The sequence below is a fragment of the Glycine soja genome, chromosome 15 (genome assembly GCF_004193775.1).
Source record: "Glycine soja cultivar W05 chromosome 15, ASM419377v2, whole genome shotgun sequence".
NCBI classification, from domain to species: domain Eukaryota; kingdom Viridiplantae; phylum Streptophyta; class Magnoliopsida; order Fabales; family Fabaceae; genus Glycine; species Glycine soja.
The window spans coordinates 43,490,141-43,509,325 of NC_041016.1; the positions used below are offsets into that span (position 1 = coordinate 43,490,141).

The following is a 19,185-nucleotide window of genomic DNA, read 5'->3' on the forward strand; positions in this document are numbered from 1 at the left end:
CATTTTCGCGCTAAGCGCGAGTTAGTGATTTTTGGCTTAGCGAGCCAAACGCGCTGAGTGCCAGAAGAGACAAATGACTCGCTGGGCAAGCTGATGGCGCGCTGAGCACGTGCATATGTGTGGCAGATTCTCCTAATTCGCTAAGCGAGCTGATGCCTCGCTTAGTGGATGTTGCTCACTAAGCACATAAGCCTCGCTTAGGAGACACCAGCTACAACAACCTTCTATTTCTTCATCTTTTCACCTGAAACTGAAGTTGAAAACACATTAATGCATAGTGAAGGGAATATCTACTGCATAAAAATTAAACTAAGCATAAAAATATGTACAAACCTACAAAAAGAACCGTAAATTATGGAAAAGACATAATTTTCATAAAGATTTTCAATACAAAAGTTAGTCGTAAATGACGACTAACACCAGGTCTATGGAAACCTCTATCTCTCTCTCAGGTGGTAAACTAGATATATCCTCAAGGAACACTTCAAGAAATTCTCTGACAACATAGAGGTAACCCATGGAATCCTTTGTCTATACTTTCAGGTTAGAGATGATCATGTACACTTGAGCATCTTCTTTTAAAGATGTCACAACTTGCTTGGCAGAGATAAACATCATATCCTTACTCACTCTAGAGTCATCAAACACCACAGTTTTATCAAAATAGTTTAACAAGACATGGTTGGAAGATAACCAATCCATACTCAAAATAACATCAATTTGGCTCAAAGGCAAACAAATAAGATCAATCAAGAATATTCTACCAGAATTTTTCAGAGGACAATTCAAACACACATTAGAAGTTAACATAGAACCACTAGTTGGGGTCTATACCATAGATCATTATTTAAAAAAGACGCAGAAAGCTTAAATTTCTCTACACATGAACAAGATATAAATGAATGGGTTACAACGGACAATACAATATGTATTTTATGAACCTTGGGCATACAATATGTATCCCCTTCAAAGTTTTTTCTTACCAAAGTTTTGTAAGTTTTTCAATTAATTACCAAAATGAAATTAAAAAGAAACAAAAATGGATAAGTTATGTTTTTTGAAAGACGATTTCATATATACTAATTCATGTTTCGAAACATGATTTCTCTTTCCATATTTTTTTAAAAACAATTATGGAGGATAAAAGTTACCACAAATTACTTCTTTAACCATTAGGCATGGCAAAGAAACTCATACCCATGGGTACCCGTTTGAACCCGTCCCAACTTTGACGGGAAATACCCAAGTTGATCGGGTACGGGTTCAAAGATTACCCAACTTTTTTAATTGGTGTCGGGGATGAGGATGTCACTATCTGCCATGTACCCGTCCCAATGATGAAATTATTAAAATTTTATTTATTACTTCTTAATTTTATTTTATAATTTTTACATAATTTAAAATTCTTTTCTTGACGATTTTTGTAGATAAATATGTTGTAATGAATTTATTGATATATAAGTAGTTAAAAATAAATGTGTAACAATCAATTTGTTTTTTCTAAAATTAGATTTTTAATATAACTTTTTTACAAAAAATTTATTTTACAAATTTCAACCGGGGACGAAATGCTTGATACCTAACATGTACGAAAGTGAGGTAACAAATTTCAACCCATCAAGTATCGAGAACAAATATGGAGATATGTTGAGGAGTTGAGATCGGGGATTGGAGAGACAATTCCCTTCCTTGTCCCACCTTGTTGTCATGTCTATTAATTGTCACAAATTTCATCGTCAAACAAAAACAAATAAACCTCCCATTTGTGGCAGCTAAAAAAGCAATTTGAGATGAATTTTAAAAAAAACTAGAAAAATGAAACTGTGTTTTGAAACATGATTTCAGTATAAAGAAATCGTCTTTCAAAAGACGACTTACCCATTTTTGTAATTATTTCAAAATCTACCCATTTTGATAATTAATTTAAAAATTGCACAAAATTTGTTTTAAAAAAAAAACATTTTTTCCTTTGCATTATGTATTTGACTAATTGTTCCATTTTATCTTAAGTTCTAAGATAGTTAACTGAATCATGTGATTCATGTTTGCCACTAATTAAACTAGATAAACATAACATATATAAGTATGACACAATTTCTCCTTAAATCTAATTGTTCTTATTGAGTTATTATCCTTTTTTTCCAATTCGATGGTCTTATGCAGTTATGGTATTGCCAAGTGTAAAAGACACTAGTTGTCTTGGGTTTTTTCTCAGTGGGAGCAGCTGCTACTAGTGCCATTTATTGCAAGGAAATATTCAAAGAGAAAAAAAAAAGATAGACATATTCATGAGATTTGCCGAGTGTTAGTACAAGAAGATATGAGATAATGATGTTGTTGTTGTGATAACTATGTTGGGGGGCCCTATTTGGAATCCAGGGTATTGAATTCACAAAAAATTAGTTACTCTTATCAATTAGAAATCAGTGTAACTAATATCTGATTATATTTGCAAGATTATATTGTTAAGTAAAAAAAAAACCGTGAATATATTTTTTTATCCTTGATTAATTAAACTAAACAAATAATTAAGTTAACAAACAATTGTAATAATAACTAATCAACTTATGACTAATATATTATTTCTCCTAAAATAGATATCGTGTAACTAATATAAACAGTGTACTTAAAGTATTTACTAAATTAATAATATTTTAATATATGGTTCTTCAAAAAAATAGTTTTTAATATAACGATTAAGATAAGTTTAAATATGATGTTAAATTAACGTGCAAAATTAATTCAAGGTAAAGTTTTTTTTACTATAAATTTATTAAACTATTCAAATAAAACTACAAATATTGCATTTGTTAACAATTTAATATTTAATTGTTGTTGTTTATTGATAGAACAATGCAAATACTCACACACACAAATACAGTATGAGGATCAATCCAAATGGAAACTTCTATAAATTTCTCCCGGTCTATAGTTTTTAATATCATAATAGTTTACCAATATTGCTACATTTCATTATTTGTTATTTATTTTAACTATGATAAATTTTGAAAAATATTATGATCCATTTTATTCTACAATTAAGAAAATATTAATATTATAAGTACGATTTAGAGCATATTCATTGAAATAATTTTTTCACTTTTTCTTTCACCAGGTTGTTTTGCAAATGTCTTGTATGATTGAAGGATTCGACATTTAACTGTTGTAATCATTATTTGAGTAATTTGTTTACGGTATTTGTTATTCATTTATGAAACAGAGAAAAAAGGTAAAATTAACCGAAGAGAATGTTATTTTTTTTTAATAGTGTCATGTGTCCTTATTTTACCAGCATTTTCATGTGTTATTTATTCTCAAAATACAATAGTTCTCTATAGATTGTTATTTGTTGTCAAAATATATACAAAATATAATCAAAATAAAGATTCTCAAACACTCTATTTACCCGTGCATCGCATGGATAAAAAAAACTAGTAGCTTAATTAAAGGAACCTAAAACACTAAGCTTATTAGAGGTTATATCTAGCTTTTAGGTAAAAGTTGCACTTATTTGTTAGTATGTCGTTAATAATAAGTTGACCAAATTCCTTGTCTTAAATTTGAGTCTAACAAATTTTTGGTTGATCGTATTTGACTTTGATCTAAATCATGCTTAATTTGAGCTAGTCTAACAATTTTTTTTGTCTTAATTAAAGGGCACTTTAGGTTCCTAATTAATCACACTCGAATTAAACAAATTGGTTTTTCCATTTTTAGAGCTATAACACTATATGTCCACACAAACATATAATAATTCCTAGTTATGAATTTCCAGGGTGTCACATAAAGGAGTTTATTAGGGAGAAGATGAATAATTTTAGTGATTTGGATGAAGCTAAATTGAGAAGAAAAATGATTAAATTTATGCGGGTCTCACCTAAATATATATATTTATCTTCACCTATCTATCTATATACTAAAGAAAATTAAACTTTTATGCGCTTGAATCCAAATTTTAATTTGACAAAGTTAATTTGATTCAATAAATGTCTAGCATGATTAAGGATCATTTGGTAGAAATTCTAATTTAATCACAACCATCTATTTGATTCAATTAATGTCTGACATACTTAACATTTTATGGTCTATTAGATGGAGATTTTAATTCCACATGGGTCATTGATTTGATTCAATCAATGTCTAGCATACTTAAATATTTGTGGGTCATTGAATCAAAATTTTAATTTGATAAGGGTTGATTTGATTCAAATCAATGTCTAGCACACTTAATTAAATGGAAATTTTTATTTTTATAGAAAATACTTAGACATTTTAATTAGAACCATTAGATTTGTTTTGTTAATTTGCAACCGTCATTGATAAAATGCTCAAAAATTTTAGAATCATTAGATTTTTGTCATTCATTTAACAACAGTTGATTTGATTCAATGTAATTTTTTTTATAAAAAAATATGCTCAAAACATTTTAGAACCATTAGATTTATTTTATTAATTTGTCAATAATCATTGATTAAAATGCTTGAAATTAATATTTAGTTTAGTATTTGTGATTTGAATAAATTTAAATTTAAATTAAAAAAATTATTACATTATATGAAAATTTACGTGAATATTGCACGGGTTTTAATATGCTTAAAATTGATTACAATATAAGCAAACGGTTTGAAAATATATTACTTCATTAGGTATCATAAGGGTTTCTTTTGGTACAACCAGTTTTGTTTGGTACAGATATTATAAGTAAACATATAATTAAATTTTGAATAAATTTAAAATATATTAATATGCCTTTAATTTGTGGTTACTTTCAAAGTAATAATCTATATATGTAAACCCTATGAAAAGATATCTTTTCTGTTTGTAAGAAGTAAGATGGCAATATATTAAAGAACCGTTTAAATATATAATCTCGATTGAGAAAATTATAAAGTTTTCATAATAACCACAATTGAAAGGCAGAGTTTCATATTAAAAACCACAATTAAAAAACATTTTGTTAATTTAGAAGGTGAAGAATAACATTTAATGTTTAAATTAATCAATAACATATAATATTGATTTAAATTTTGTAATTCTTTTTCCAAAACATTTTAAATTTTATTGAAAATATGAACTAACCTCATTATTATTATCATAATTAAAAATGAAAAATAAAAAATATGAAGCAGATGAATCTTTATCCTCTCTTTTATATATGGTATATTCTTTCATGAGGTTTAGAGTCAATTGGCCGTAGGTGTATGTCTTCATTCTTTATCTTTTCATTTGTTGACTATTTTTTTTTTTTTTTGTTGGCTTAAATTTTCTCTCCCTCATTTTGCTATCATGGTTTGAGATAACAAAACCTTATTATAGATGATAAAACAGGTTCACTTAAGTGTGTTTCATAATTATTTTCACCTTACATACAACATTAATTAAATTTAAAATATAAATAATATACAAATAAGACAACAATAATAATAATAATAATAATAATAATAATAATAATAATAATAATAATAATAATAATAATAATAATAATAATAATAATAATAATAATAATAATAATAATCACCTTTATTATTATTTATGATACATAATGAATTCTTCAAGCTTTATCTAAATTTATAACAAACAGCAATAATGTCTTAAAATTGACTGTTATGAAAAATATATTATTATTATTATTATTATTATTGATCAAAATCCAAATACACATGTAGTGCTGATCTTGCAATTAGAAAAAATGAAATTATTCAAAAGTAATTCTTTATAATAGATTTTATTAAAATATATTATTTGTTCATTTATTTATTATATATATACTATATTTGGTTACGTGATTATTCATTTATGTTAAGGGTATTTGATTTATGTTATATTGTGTTTATAAAATGTATTGTCCTCATTTAAAAATTATAATAAAATGTTTAATTAATTAATTTTGATATGATCTTTAATTTATAATTAAATTGCACGGTGTCAAACACCAATTATGTTACAAAACTTCTCATAAGTATTGACATTCCACGAGTTCATGAATTGTGGTTTAGGTATTGTATATTCCTTTTTACAACTAACTTATTAATAATATTGTTTCCATACGTTAAATAAAATTTAGTATTTACGTTGTTTACTTTTAATTTGACAGTTATTTAAAATCAAATTAAGGTGGAATCTGTCTCAATGCCTTTGAACCAAATTTGATTTTATTAATAAATCAATTTAAATAATAATATATTAATTATAATACTTAAATTAAAGTTATCAAAATTTTAAAAATATATTTTTAGAAAAAAATATATCAAATTAAAAAAAAACTTATATTTAATACCTTGCAAGGAAGTATTAAACTAATTCATTATAAATCACGTTATTATTGCAAACAAAAAAGGAAAAATAAAATAATTCAATTAATGCTGTAAATTCATCATTCAATAATCATTTCACTCAAATTTCTCTTTATATCTTAACTAATTTTACCTCTGTTTCCTTTCATTTTCAAATCAATCTAAAATTTCTTTTTTTCTCCAACTTTCCAATTTTCATTCCTACCATTTTTCTTTTAAATTTTTCGATAGATTAAAGAAAAAGGATAAAAAAAATGTAAAAATAAAAAATACCTTCTCACGTTGCCTTCCCCTTTCCACTAAATCCCATCACAAACCCTTCAAAAGAGAACTTCTTCGGTCCTTTCTTCTCCCACCGTCCCAGGATTGAACTCAACTCAGGAAACTCGGAATCGTGGAATGAACGATGGAGGTTGCGATTACGAGAGGTTAGGGCATTTTGATTTTTGATTGTCTACTCTTCTTTTGATTCTGTTTTGTGAATTTTATGCTCTTTTCTTTTTTTCTTTTCGTACATTCTGTGTGTGATTGATCATTTTGATTCTCGGAAAAGTAATGGATTCCAAATGTTTTTGGAAAAAAGTCCGTTCTGTGTCTTGTCGCGTCCAGAATGCCGTTTCGTTGCGTCCGTAACAAGCGATTTTTGCCACTCCGCAATGCCGGTAACGTCGCGGTCCGATATCGAGATGTTGCAGACGATATTGCCGTTACTGACCGATAACTTTTTCAAAACCTTGAACCATTTTGTTGTTGGTTTTTTTTTTTTTTTTGGTGGTTTAGGTTTTCACGGATTATTATAATTTATAAATTTTTCTCTCTCTCTTTTGCTGATTCATTGCCTAAAATCTATGAATCCTAGATATTTGATAGGACACGGATACAATACGTCTAAGATATTTTTGTAAAAAACAAAAAAACAAAACAAAAACTTATATATGGATGCAAAATAAAATGCAATTAGTGCTGGTGTTAAAGTGCGATTATGCAAATGATCTTGAGTGTTGTTAAAACACTGCAGATATGCAGACTCTGTTTTTAGTCTGCAGATTGGGCCAGTGGTCTTGTGGAAAATCTTGTTTTATAAAAGGTTGGATACCCCTTGCACCCAATTTAATACAGTTTTCTTCTTTGCTGATAAAAGTAAAAATATTGGTAAAGAAAGAGTTGTTGAGTGGCAAAATAAATTTATTCAATAAAAGCATGGTTTGAGTAAAGCTGTATTGAAGCTGTTTTAAAGCATGGTTGGGGCATTTTTATTTTAAAATATTATCGAATACAAAAAAAATTCAGAAAAATGGGTCAAACAAATTATTTTTATGTAGCTGTATCTAAGCTTTGTCCAGCCATTCTAAGCCATATTTTAGCCGTATCTAAGCCATATCCTACAGTTTTTTTTTAAAATATAAAAAACATTTGGATACTTTTTGGATACGTATCAGAGCATGTCGGAGGAGTATCGGTTTTCTGACACTCGACACCGATGCTTTCCCATTTTGAAGTATCCGGGCTTCATAGCCTAAATTGTGAATTTATCTCTTTATGAAAGGATGTAGGTTGGATACAATTCCTTAGGTGTTTTTAGTGCTATTCTCCATTCAGAATTGCAATTTCACGTCCGGAACCTCAGCCAACTTTTAATGTAAACATTTATTATGAGGAATATCGAGGTGAAACTCCATTTTTAATTGGAGAAAAAGTACCAAAAGTGCCTAAGGAACTGCATCTAAGTTTTTTTTTTCCTGAAAGGATTTTAGTGTATAGATTTGATTAAATTAAAACTATTTGTGTATTAGTACTTATAGTTATATGCTCTATACATGCATTATCTTTATCTTTAAATAATATCTCATTTTGTATGCAATTTCTGCAGTTTCACATTTTGTTTTTAATATGCTTATGTTTAGCTAGCTCAAGCCTTTTTTGGTGGAACTTGTGTTTTTGGTAATCTTCATCTTCCTTATTTAGTTTAATAATTCAGAATAAACACTTTGTCTTTGTTTCTGTGTGGACTGCTATATCTTGGTATCATGTCAAAATGGTCACATAATATTCACTGCAAATGCTGTGTATCCCTTTTACACATTTGGTTCATGTTGATATGGATTACGATATGCTTCTTTGATATTTTTAATGCAAATTTATAAAGCAAATACTGTCAGTGGCTACTATTGACTCCATTATTTTTTGTCACATAATTTGGTAGAACAATAGCCATTACTTATCAATCAATAATTTAAGATTGAAAATAAAACCACACTGACTGTGTTCATCACATATGAGCGGCCAAAACAAATTTGATTTCTTTTCTTTTCTTTAATTACAGACCCATGGTGCTTCATGGAAACATTCTTCTTTTCTGCCCCAGCTTAATGTGATAATGGAAATATGACACTATCCTTTAGAGAAAAACTGCATCTAATTAAGCTACTACTCACAGGACAGATAATGGTGTGAATTTGGCTTGATTTTCACCAATGGGTTGAATTACAGAACTTTCACGCGGTATTTGTTTCATATGGGTCAAACTAGCATTTGACTTGCCTTTAGGTGAAAAGTTGTAAGCATTTTTCTGATAATTGGTACAACTGGAACACTTCATTGTAGAATCATTGGAAATCCTTACTTGTAGCAGAGTATATCTGTACTTTGAATTTAAGTATGGTCTGTTCTTTTTGTGATTCATGTTTTACGGTGTCATTTGTAGCTAAGAGAGGAATGATGGAGGAAATTCCTGGGAATGAAGAAGCTGCTGAGCCTCCAGCATCATCTCAATCACCTGCTGATGTGCCACATAATATGGAAACAGAACAAATGACTGCTACAAAGTATTCTATTATCAGTAGGAATGGGGTTGGGACCACAGGAAAACACTTACCTTTACTTGTGAATCTCTTTGTAGTTGTTGTTAATGTTCCAGACACAGTATTTTTCCAGTATAGTGTATGTTGATCATTTCTGTCTCTGCAATTTCACTTATATCTTATCTTGGACTTTAGCTTATTGAAGGATTTCCAGGTTTCTATTAACTTTGAAGATAAACGAGCTGTTGAAAGCAAGGGCATTGGGAGAAAAGTGATTGATAAGCTTTATCAAACATACTCTTCTGAACTTGGTTGCAAAAGATTTGTATATGATGGAGGGAAAACTTTGTACACAGTGGGTCCTTTGTCGCTAAATAAGTATGAGTTCAAAGTGTTGCTGGAGTTGCTGGAGAAATCATTTACAAAACGGTATGTCTTGTGTATGAATGTATTTTTTTTTTGGACAGCAAAAATATATTTTATAGATAAAAGTACCAGAGGTACTAAAGATACAAGATAGTTATAGTTTTAGATAGACTAATAGCTATAAAAAATCAGGCTATATATCAGTCTGATCAGTCCAGAATTCTCAACATCCAATACAACACCTTGCCCCACAGGTTTTTGTTTCCTAATTACAAAAACCATCTATTAGGTTGCTAGACCACTGATTATAGTGCATAGAAAAATCTTTCTCCATAGCTCTGAGCCACGTCCAGTGCAAAAACACAGCATCCTCCAGCAGCTTGATTCCATTGAATGGTGCATTCTGGAAAATGACCTCATTCCTATGCTTCCATATAGACCAAGTTAAGGCTATCCACCAAGTCTTCCATCTGTTATACCTCTGCGATCCTGGCTTCCCATGTACATGCTGCAAAAAGTGTTGTCTTGTGTTCAATGGAAACACCCCCAAGGCTCTCACCCAAGTTTGAGATTCCCACTATAGAGGTAGTATTTTATTGCATTCAAAAAATATGTGGGATGCATCCTCCTCCCTAATTCTGCAGAATGGACAGAGGGTATCTTCCAGCACCACTTGTCTTCTATGCAGGTTCGACTTAGTCGGTAGGCGATCTCTAATTAGCCTCCAAGCAAAGATTGATGCCTTTGCAGGAATCTTTAGCTTCCATAAATCTTGGAATACTGTTTTTCCCCACAGCAAATGCGGTGTAGATGTTCTTGTTGATTGCTTCCCTCATGAGACCCGCTAAGGCTTCTGCTACAATGTTAAACAACAAAGGTGCTAACGGGTCGCCTTGTCTAAGTCCTCTTTGCGGAGAGAATTGGGGAGTAGGGCTGCCATTAACCAAAATAGATATGGAGGCAGATTTAACACAGCCCTGGATCCACTTGATCCATTTATTGCAGAAGCCCATCCTGCGCATCATGTAAATTAGAAAATCCCACGAAACAGAATCATAAGCCCTTTCAAAGTCTGCTTTAAATACTAAACACGATTTCTTTCTTCTTTTTGCTTCCTCCACTACTTCATTGGCAGTAATTGCACTGTGTAGCATCTGCCTTCCAGCCACAAAAGCAGATTGTCTTTCATCTATGATGTCCGGCATGATTCTCTTCAACCTGTTTGCTAAGAGTTTGGCCACGATCTTATAGACGCAACCTATTAATGAAATAGGTCTGAATTCACTCAGATTTTGAGGGTCCAGCACTTTAGGAAGTAAAGCAATGAAGGATGCATTTCCTCCTTTTGGAAAGATCCCATTTGCATGGAATTCATAGAGAAATCTGATGATATCTGGTTTGAGATTCCAAAATTGCTTGATGAATTTGAAGTTCAGTCCATCCGGGCCCGGTCTCTTATCACTACCACACTCCCAAACTGCCCTCTTAATTTCATCCTCTGAAAAACATCCTACAAGCATCTGATTTTGCTGCTGGTCAATACTGTTGAAGCTAACACCTTTCAGTTTAGGTCTAATCAGTTCGGGCTCTTGATATCGCCGCTGGAAAAATCTGAATATTTCTTCTTTCACTGTGGCAGGTTCATCAACCCATGCACCTTCAATATGCACTCCATTTACTGCATTGGATCTCCTATTTGAGTTAAGCAGCAGGTGAAAATACCGTGAATTACAGTCACCTTCCTTTACCCACTTCGATCTTGCTTTCTGCCTCATAATTGACTCATGGGATTGAGCAGCTAACCACAGGTCCTGCTGTAACTTTTTCTTTTTCATACATTCTTCAGGGGATAGCTGCCTATCAGCTGACTCGATTTCCAGCTTGTTTATTTCCTCCTCTAAGTCCTGGACCTTCTTAAAAGTTCCTCCAAAATGCTCCTTGTGCCACAGCTTCAACTTCTGTTTAAGATGTTTAATTTTTTCTTTGAGAACAAATCCTCCCCATCCCCTAGTCGATACCTGTGACCAGCAACTAGTAACCGCATCCCTGAATGATTTCTCTTGGAGCCAGCAATCAAAAATTCGAAACGGTTTAGGCCCCCAATCCACATTCTTAGAAATGAGTAGAATGGGGCAATGATCTGAAAAATTCCTGTTTAGAATGAATTGTGAGCTTGAAGGCCATTTGTTAAGCCACTCAGCTGTGACTAATGCTCTGTCCAATCTGCTTTTTGCGGCCCCATTTGGTCTAAACCAAGTGAATTTTCTCCCCACACATGTTGGCTCTTCTAATTCAAGATCCGCGATCCATTCATTAAATTCAATCATGTGTCTATCATCCACCCCTCGTTGGGATAAACCCATTCTTTCTGATGCATTTCTAATGCTATTGAAATCACCCATGAGGCACCAAAGTCCATATGGATTCATGCTCTTAAGCTGTTTGAGAGAATCCCACAGTTCTCTCCTGTGCTGAGCATCACAGGGGGCATAAATATTAATTAAATGCACCTTTTGCGCCTCATTCTTCCATACACCTTCCAGTAAAATGAAGCCCCTACCTGAAACCTTTCTTTCCACTTTGAATCGATTCCCATTCCATAAGCATAATAGCCCTCCTGCAGTATTTATTGAAGGCTGCATTTCCCAGCACACATCCGCCTCTTCCCATATAGCTTGACACATGGATTTATCAATTTTCACCTTCTTTGTTTCCTGAAGACATAGTATGTCAGCATTGTGCTTCCTCACCAGCCTCCTAATTGCACTCCACTTGACCCCCCTCCCTAATCCTCTTACATTGTATGATAGAATGTTCATGAGGTAACACTCCTATTGCCCAGCTTCTCGGTCTCCTTGCTATCTCTGCTTTCCATGTCACAGATTCTTGCAATAATACTGTCATGTCCCATGTTAGTTGTCACCCCCAGCTCCTGAGCCATTTCCCATTGCTGTTTAGCTTGCTGAAAGTGCTCTGTAATGTCTTCCTTGTTCTTTGCTTGCTGGTTCACTTCATAGTTTGTATGTGTGTCGGAATGAGGTACTTCATGACCAGTGATGGGTCTGAGGTTTATCACAGGAGTTATTTCATGTTGCTGCTGGATCCAAGCCTCCGTGCCTGCCTCCATTAGATTCGCGCATGTGTTGGGCAAGCCTTTTTTCTTTTTGCACCATGTTCCTTTCGAATAAACCTTAAGTGTTCCAGGGGATTTAATTTTTTTATGAGATGGGCTTTGGCTGGACAGGGGTATTAGTAAAGGGGGGGTGTGACTATGAAGGTCCATGTTCAGTGGCCCATAGTCTATTTCACAAGGTTGTGTGGCCAGGTTGGGGCTTTTAAAATATGAATCTTTTTCAGAAAAGGCAGAGGCCTGCAGGACACGTGTTGCCTCACACAATGCCAGCTGTTTACCATCATCTCCAACGGTCATATTGGGTTGTTGACTGTGCTGGAGATTATCCTTAGCCATCTGGAAATCAGCTCCTGACACCGCATGCTTCTCCCTACCTTCTGCGCTGCTCCTTTTCTTTACTATAGAACTTTCCTCATTCATGCAAGTTAGTTCTACCCTACACAATGAAAGTGTGTCAACTACATTCCCATTTGGGGCTTCCATTAATGGCAGAGTTGCTTGGTTAACCGTGCCACTGGTCGTCGCACGTGGGTTATTACCCACTGGTTTAGACCCAATGGTTGAAGCAATAGGTGCAGGGACGTCGGATGGTTTCTCGGAATCGGAGCTCGGCGTCACCGTGGTGGTACCTTCATGTTCTTCCGGCGAGCTGTTTGGCCCCTCTGTCCGGGGGCTTATCGTGGCGTGATTATCATCCCTGGCGTCGTCAGAGGAGATAATCTCCTCGTCGGAGAATCCAATGCTGCCGCGAGCTTGGTAGTGGCATCTCCTGGTGTCGCTCGTCATCTCCACTATCTCAACAGGGAATACCTCATCGCCGATATGAAGATTCACCTTGTGGTGAAGAGTGGGTTTCCATGAGGTCCGAACTAATACCCGCGCCCTATCCAAACGACGCAACTCCTCAACGTCGTCATCTACCTCCACCAGGTCTCCAATTGCAGCGACGACTTTGCGGATGTGTTCCATGTCCCATGCCGCTAACGGAATACCCCAGCATAGGAGCCAAACCAATCTATGACCCATTCTGATCCCTGGATTCCATTTCTCCAAAGCATAAAACAGCGTCGTCCCGTGTGTGTTTTCTTCATTAGCTAGATCCTCTGCCCTATTGTCGGAGAGGCCGAGGAGCAGTACAGCGTCATCACCGAGGTACTTAGGCACTACATCGCCGCCAATCTCCCATGTTATTTCTTCCTCAGCTTTGTCGAAACTTATCATCTTCTTCACGCGACCCACCCATGCATCCGAAAACCATGATTTGGTCGTTGTCGTGATGTCCAGATAGATTGATGACTGAGACCCATATCGATTGGCACCGACGTCAAGCAAGGATTGCTTTGGCCCTGATTTTGCCATATTTGAGCGCAAAGCTTGGGCGTATGTCATCGATGCTCTCCTGTGCTGCCCCTGTCTTTGAGTGGATGCTACCATTTCTTGCCTACGCACAGTCGTCCGGGTACCGTGCTCCCCACTTCTATGAGCATGATTTCTCCTCCCCCTTTCATACCTTGGGATGTTCACGTACAGTTTCAGGCCTCCTACTATGAGGTTATCTAACTGTCTTTCCAAAGCACGGAGGTCTGAAACCCCTCTAAACCTCACAAATCCATACCTCTTTCCAGCTCTGTTCCGTTGCTTGGAGATGAAGATCTCTCGGACGTCTCCCCACCTTTTGAACTGTACCCACAGGTCGTTCTCCGTTACATCATCAAGAAACCTCGTGAAGTAGAAGGTTGATATGTCTACTCTCTCTCGCCAGTTGCCACGTGAGTGTTTGGGTTGTCCGTTTTGGTTGCTGTCGGCATGGCTATGCTGGGGATCCTTTCTAAGCCTCGCTTCCCGCCTCTCATTCCTAGACCTAACTCTCACCCACTGGTTATCTCTCTCACTCTCTCTCTCGATGTCTCTCTCGGTGTCTCTCTCACTCATTGTCTTACCTCTCACGACCCAGTGAAAGTAGGTAGCGTCCTTTGTGTATGACTGTATTATTTGCATCATGTTTTATTTTTCCCTTAAATCTCACTGTTCCAACTCTAGCAGTAGTGCCTACAACCGAGAGTGCTGGTGCTAACGGAAGCCTTCATGAGGAAACTAAAAGAACCCCGTTATATTTTTCCCTTACACTATTTATTTTTTCTAGATGTGTCAACAACTGTTATCATAAAACCTGCACCTGTAATAGAATCCCGTTATATTGCCTGGGAAAAGGTGACAAACTTGTACATATGGTTCATGAATCTGCATTAATAATTGCCCGCGTTTTTTTTTTTCCAATTTTTGGTAATCTGTAGGCTAAAAAAATGCTTAAAAATTTAAGGGTGCAAGCTACTCATAGTAACCAGGAATTTAAAATTTCTGGGTTGAGTGAGAAACCATGTATTCAGCAACTGTAAGTGCTTGTTTTTTTATAAGTCAAGTGTCTATTATATTTATATTTACTAGAAATAAAAAAAGGGAAACAAAATCTTAGGGGTCTCTTGACACAAAAAACTATTGAGTCTGATTTCTTCCTCAGTTTTAATATGAAGGTTAAAAATGATGACGACAATAGTGAAGGGCAGACAGTGGATATTACTGTTTATGAATATTTTGCCAAACACTGGCATAGAGCTGACCTCATCTGCTTATCTTCCATGTCTTGATGTTGGGAAACCAAAATGGCCCATCTATCTTCCCTTGGAGGTTTGTTGATATTTTGATCTTGGCTAAACCTTGTGGTTCATATTTTGTATCAATTTTATTATTTTGCTTCAACAGTTTAGCCATTTGAACCAATTATGTCTGATTATTATTTTCTTCCCTTTTCTTTACTTTTGGTGGAATAGCTATTTTCACTTGTTTCCCTCCAATGGTATACAAAGGTTTTATCTCCGATGCCAAGAGCGTCTTTAGTTGAAAAATCACGCCAAAAGCCTCAAGATAGAATCAGAATTCTGAAAAGTGTAAGTTTATAATTATTGATATGTTGTTCAATTTTATCATTTATATGTTAAACTCATTAAAATATATAGGCTGTAGGAAATTGCTACAACGATGATCCTGTTCTTTCTTCCTGTGGCATTTTTATTGAGAAACAAGTGAGTCTGATTGAAGGTTGTGTTCTTGAGACACCAAAGGTATGCATTGATCGATTATATATTTCACATTTTTGTGTGCACAGGATATATAGTTGAGGAGAGATAAAAGAGAAAATGGTGTAGAGGAGGTGGTTAGTCAAGTGTCTGTTAGTGAGGGAGGAACCACATTGACTAGATTTTCAACCAAGTCCCAATTCTATTTCACCAAATGACTAGATTTTATTTCTTTTTTATTTTATTTTATTAATCCATTTCAAATGTACTTAAATATCTACGAAGAACATTGAACGGCCATATACCTTGATAGAGGAGGAACCACAGTTGAGAAAATCTAACCCTGTTGCAAGGGTTGAAAGAATGTTTGACCTGCTTGCATCAAAACTTAATAGAGAACCAAAGTTGATTCTTTGTGTCTTGCCAGAGAGGAAACATTGTGATATATATGGTATATCTTTAGGCAAATGTTTCTACGGTTTCTTTAGCATTAAATATTATTTGTTCACCTTATGCTCATTCATCAACTTTAGGGCCTTGGAAAAAGAAGTGTTTGAGTGAAATTGGGGTTGTCACACAGTGCATTGCCCCTGTCAAGATCACTGATCAATACCTTACTAATGTACTTCTTAAAATCAATTCTAAGGTAACTGAGTACTTTATAACTGATATTTGTACAAATATAACTATTTTTGACTCGATAGCATCATGTATAGTTTAAATAATTTTTTATGCCTGCAATAGCTTGGAGGAATAAATTCTCTGTTGACAATAGAGCATTCTGGGCATCTTCCCCTGATTAAGGATACCCCAACAATGATTTTGGGGATTGATGTCTCTCACAATTCGCCTGGTCGATTAGATAGTCCATCAATAGCACTGATCAATACCTTACTAATGTACTTCTTAAAATCAATTCTAAGGTAACTTAGTACTTCATAACTGTGATATTTGTACAAATATAACTATTTTTGACTCGATAGCATCATGTATAGTTTAAATAATTTTTTATGCCTGCAATAGCTTGGAGGAATAAATTCTCTGTTGACAATAGAGCATTCTGGGCATCTTCCCCTGATTAAGGATACCCCAACAATGATTTTGGGGATGGATGTCTTTCACAATTCGCCTGGTCGATTAGATAGTCCATCGATAGCACTGATCAATACCTTACTAATGTACTTCTTAAAATCAATTCTAAGGTAACTGAGTACTTTATAACTGTGATATTTGTACAAATATAACTATTTTTGACTCGATAGCATCATGTATAGTTTAAATAATTTTTTATGCCTGCAATAGCTTGGAGGAATAAATTCTCTGTTGACAATAGAGCATTCTGGGCATCTTCCCCTGATTAAGGATATCCCAACAATGATTTTGGGGATGGATGTCTCTCACAATTTGCCTGGTCGATTAGATAGTCCATCAATAACAGCTGTAAGGCTAATTTGGTTTTGTATTTCTTGTACCTTTATCTTTTTGGATTTTTGGTTATCTCTGCAACATATTATTCTGTTGTATAATGTTGGACTGTAGGTTGTTGGATCTCGACATTGGCCACTGATTTCAAGGTATAGAGCGTCTGTGAGAATGCAGGCATCCAAGGAGGAGATGATTGATGCTCTATACAAGCCATTGGAAAATGGGAGTGATGATGGTATTATCAGGTTAGAGTAAAATTTATATTGAACTTCTGTTTTGTATTTATTTAGGAAAAAATGGGAGTGATGATGGTATTATCAAGGTTACAGTGCAACTCTGTCATTGCCCAGTTTGATAATCTGATTGATTGTTATAATCCTTATAGTTATGTGCATGTTTGAATTACACATTTTGCTCTTTAAAAAAAGGGAAAAAGTTAAATGATACACCTTTGATGATACTTTCCTAATTCTAGAATCTGATAAACTATTCTAATTACAGGCCTATCAACATCTTGGTGAGGTTAATGTTCCCAAGTTCACTGTGATTGTGGCACAAAAAAATCATCATACCAAGCTGTTTCTGCCTAATGGCCCAGAAAATGTTCCTCCTGGTATACTTATCTTATTCACTTGCATACGGTATCACCCAGGATCGTTGTAATATAAGTTTTCCTCTTCAGGGACGGTTGTGGACTTAATCACACATCCAAGAAATTATGATTTTTACATGTGTGCTCATGCAGGGATGCTTGTAAGTTTATCTATCTAGTTTCCCCACCCTGTTTTCTTCATTTATATCCATTTTACAAGACATTTTAGTTGCATGTGGTAATGGTGAAGTATTTGTCGACCAATTAAATTGCTGATGTTTCAACTTTCTCACGTGCTTTTTTTCTATTTCCTCACCAAATAATAGGGAACATCCAGGCCTGTACATTATCATGTGCTACTTGATGAGATTGGTTTCTCGGCAGATGGCTTGCAAAATTTTATCCATTCACTGTCCTATGTGTATGCATTCTACCTTTTTGTTTTTACAAAGTTTCACCTACCCCTGAATTGACCTGATTAGTAGCCTATGCCTGTGTATTCTTATTTCAGGAACCAAAGGAGCACAATTGCAACCTCAGTTGGTAATTTAATCTACTCTGATAAATAACTGTCAGAATTGTCTTTTTGTGAGAAAAATAGTTAATTTATGTTTTATAATAATTTCCTCATTTTTTTTCTTCAGTGGCACCCATATGTTATGCTCACCATGCTGCAGCTCAGATGGGACAACTTTTGAATTTAGATGATTTAACAGAAACAGGTTCAAGTCCTGCTTCAGAGGGAAACATTCCCATCCCCGAGCTTCCAATGTTGCATAGGAATGTCAGGAGTTCCATGTTCTTCTGTTGAGGTGTGTAGATGACAGGTGCTAGTAAATACATTTAGATTGATCAAAAAGTGTAAATGTACATTTAGTATACCTTTAAACATATGAAGCCCAAATTTTGTTTGATGGGGAGGTGGAATCGTGGGCTTGTGTACAGTCTACATACTAGTGATATGATTTGTCATTTTGAGACATCAATCATGGTAATTGAGTCGCATTGGCTTGCATATATTGCTAACTAAGAAATAGTTCTGCCCTTCCCCCTCGTTTTTTTAGAAAAATGTTTGGTTAGACATTTGGGGAGTTTATAAGCTCCTTTGAATAGCTATAAGTTTGGGGAGTTTATAAGCTCCTTTGAATAGCTATAAGTTTGGTGCATCAAGGTTTTGGATAGAGTCATCAAAATGGGTCTAAACCTACGGGCCAACCTGGCTCACCATGAGTTTGGAACAGGACAGAAAAAGCAAAAAAATTTCACAATTGGTTCAAAAATTGAACTTGACTCACCTCCGTCTTGGTCCATCCAGATCGAATTAATCCACCAACCCACCTAAATAATTACACAAGTCTAAACTAAAATAAAGCTAATTTAGTAGACATGATAATGTCTTGTTGTAGGTGTGGATAGTGGAAGATTTAATTTAACTAACATTTTTTAATTCATTCAAATTTATTTTTCTAACAAACATAATTTTTAAAATTTTAGGTGGGTT

General features: G+C 34.3%; 1 protein-coding gene and 1 pseudogene across 1 annotated transcript; both read left to right on the forward strand.

The window, feature by feature from the left end:
• Nucleotides 1–6,732: 6,732 nt before the first annotated feature.
• On the forward strand, nt 6,733–14,900 carry LOC114388383. The gene is made up of 4 exons (XM_028348835.1): nt 6,733–8,232; nt 8,997–9,233; nt 9,309–9,530; nt 14,567–14,900. The coding sequence occupies exons 1-4, from the start codon at nt 8,149–8,151 to the stop codon at nt 14,885–14,887; spliced, it is 864 nt and encodes a 287-aa protein (XP_028204636.1). The 5' UTR covers nt 6,733–8,148; the 3' UTR covers nt 14,888–14,900.
• Nucleotides 14,872–18,710, forward strand: LOC114386184 (annotated as a pseudogene).
• The last annotated feature ends 475 nt before the right edge of the window (nt 18,711–19,185 follow it).

What these genes read in the sequence shown, in the direction of transcription:
- LOC114388383 (XM_028348835.1), top strand. Translation starts at nt 8,149, where the DNA reads ATGCAATTTCTGCAGTTTCACATTTTGTTTTTAATATGCTTATGTTTA. An exon ending in TTTGGTGGAACTTGTGTTTT is followed by an intron (nt 8,233 to 8,996) that starts TGGTAATCTTCA and finishes GTGTCATTTGTA; the next exon opens with GCTAAGAGAGGAATGATGGA. An exon ending in CAGTATTTTTCCAGTATAGT is followed by an intron (nt 9,234 to 9,308) that starts GTATGTTGATCA and finishes AAGGATTTCCAG; the next exon opens with GTTTCTATTAACTTTGAAGA.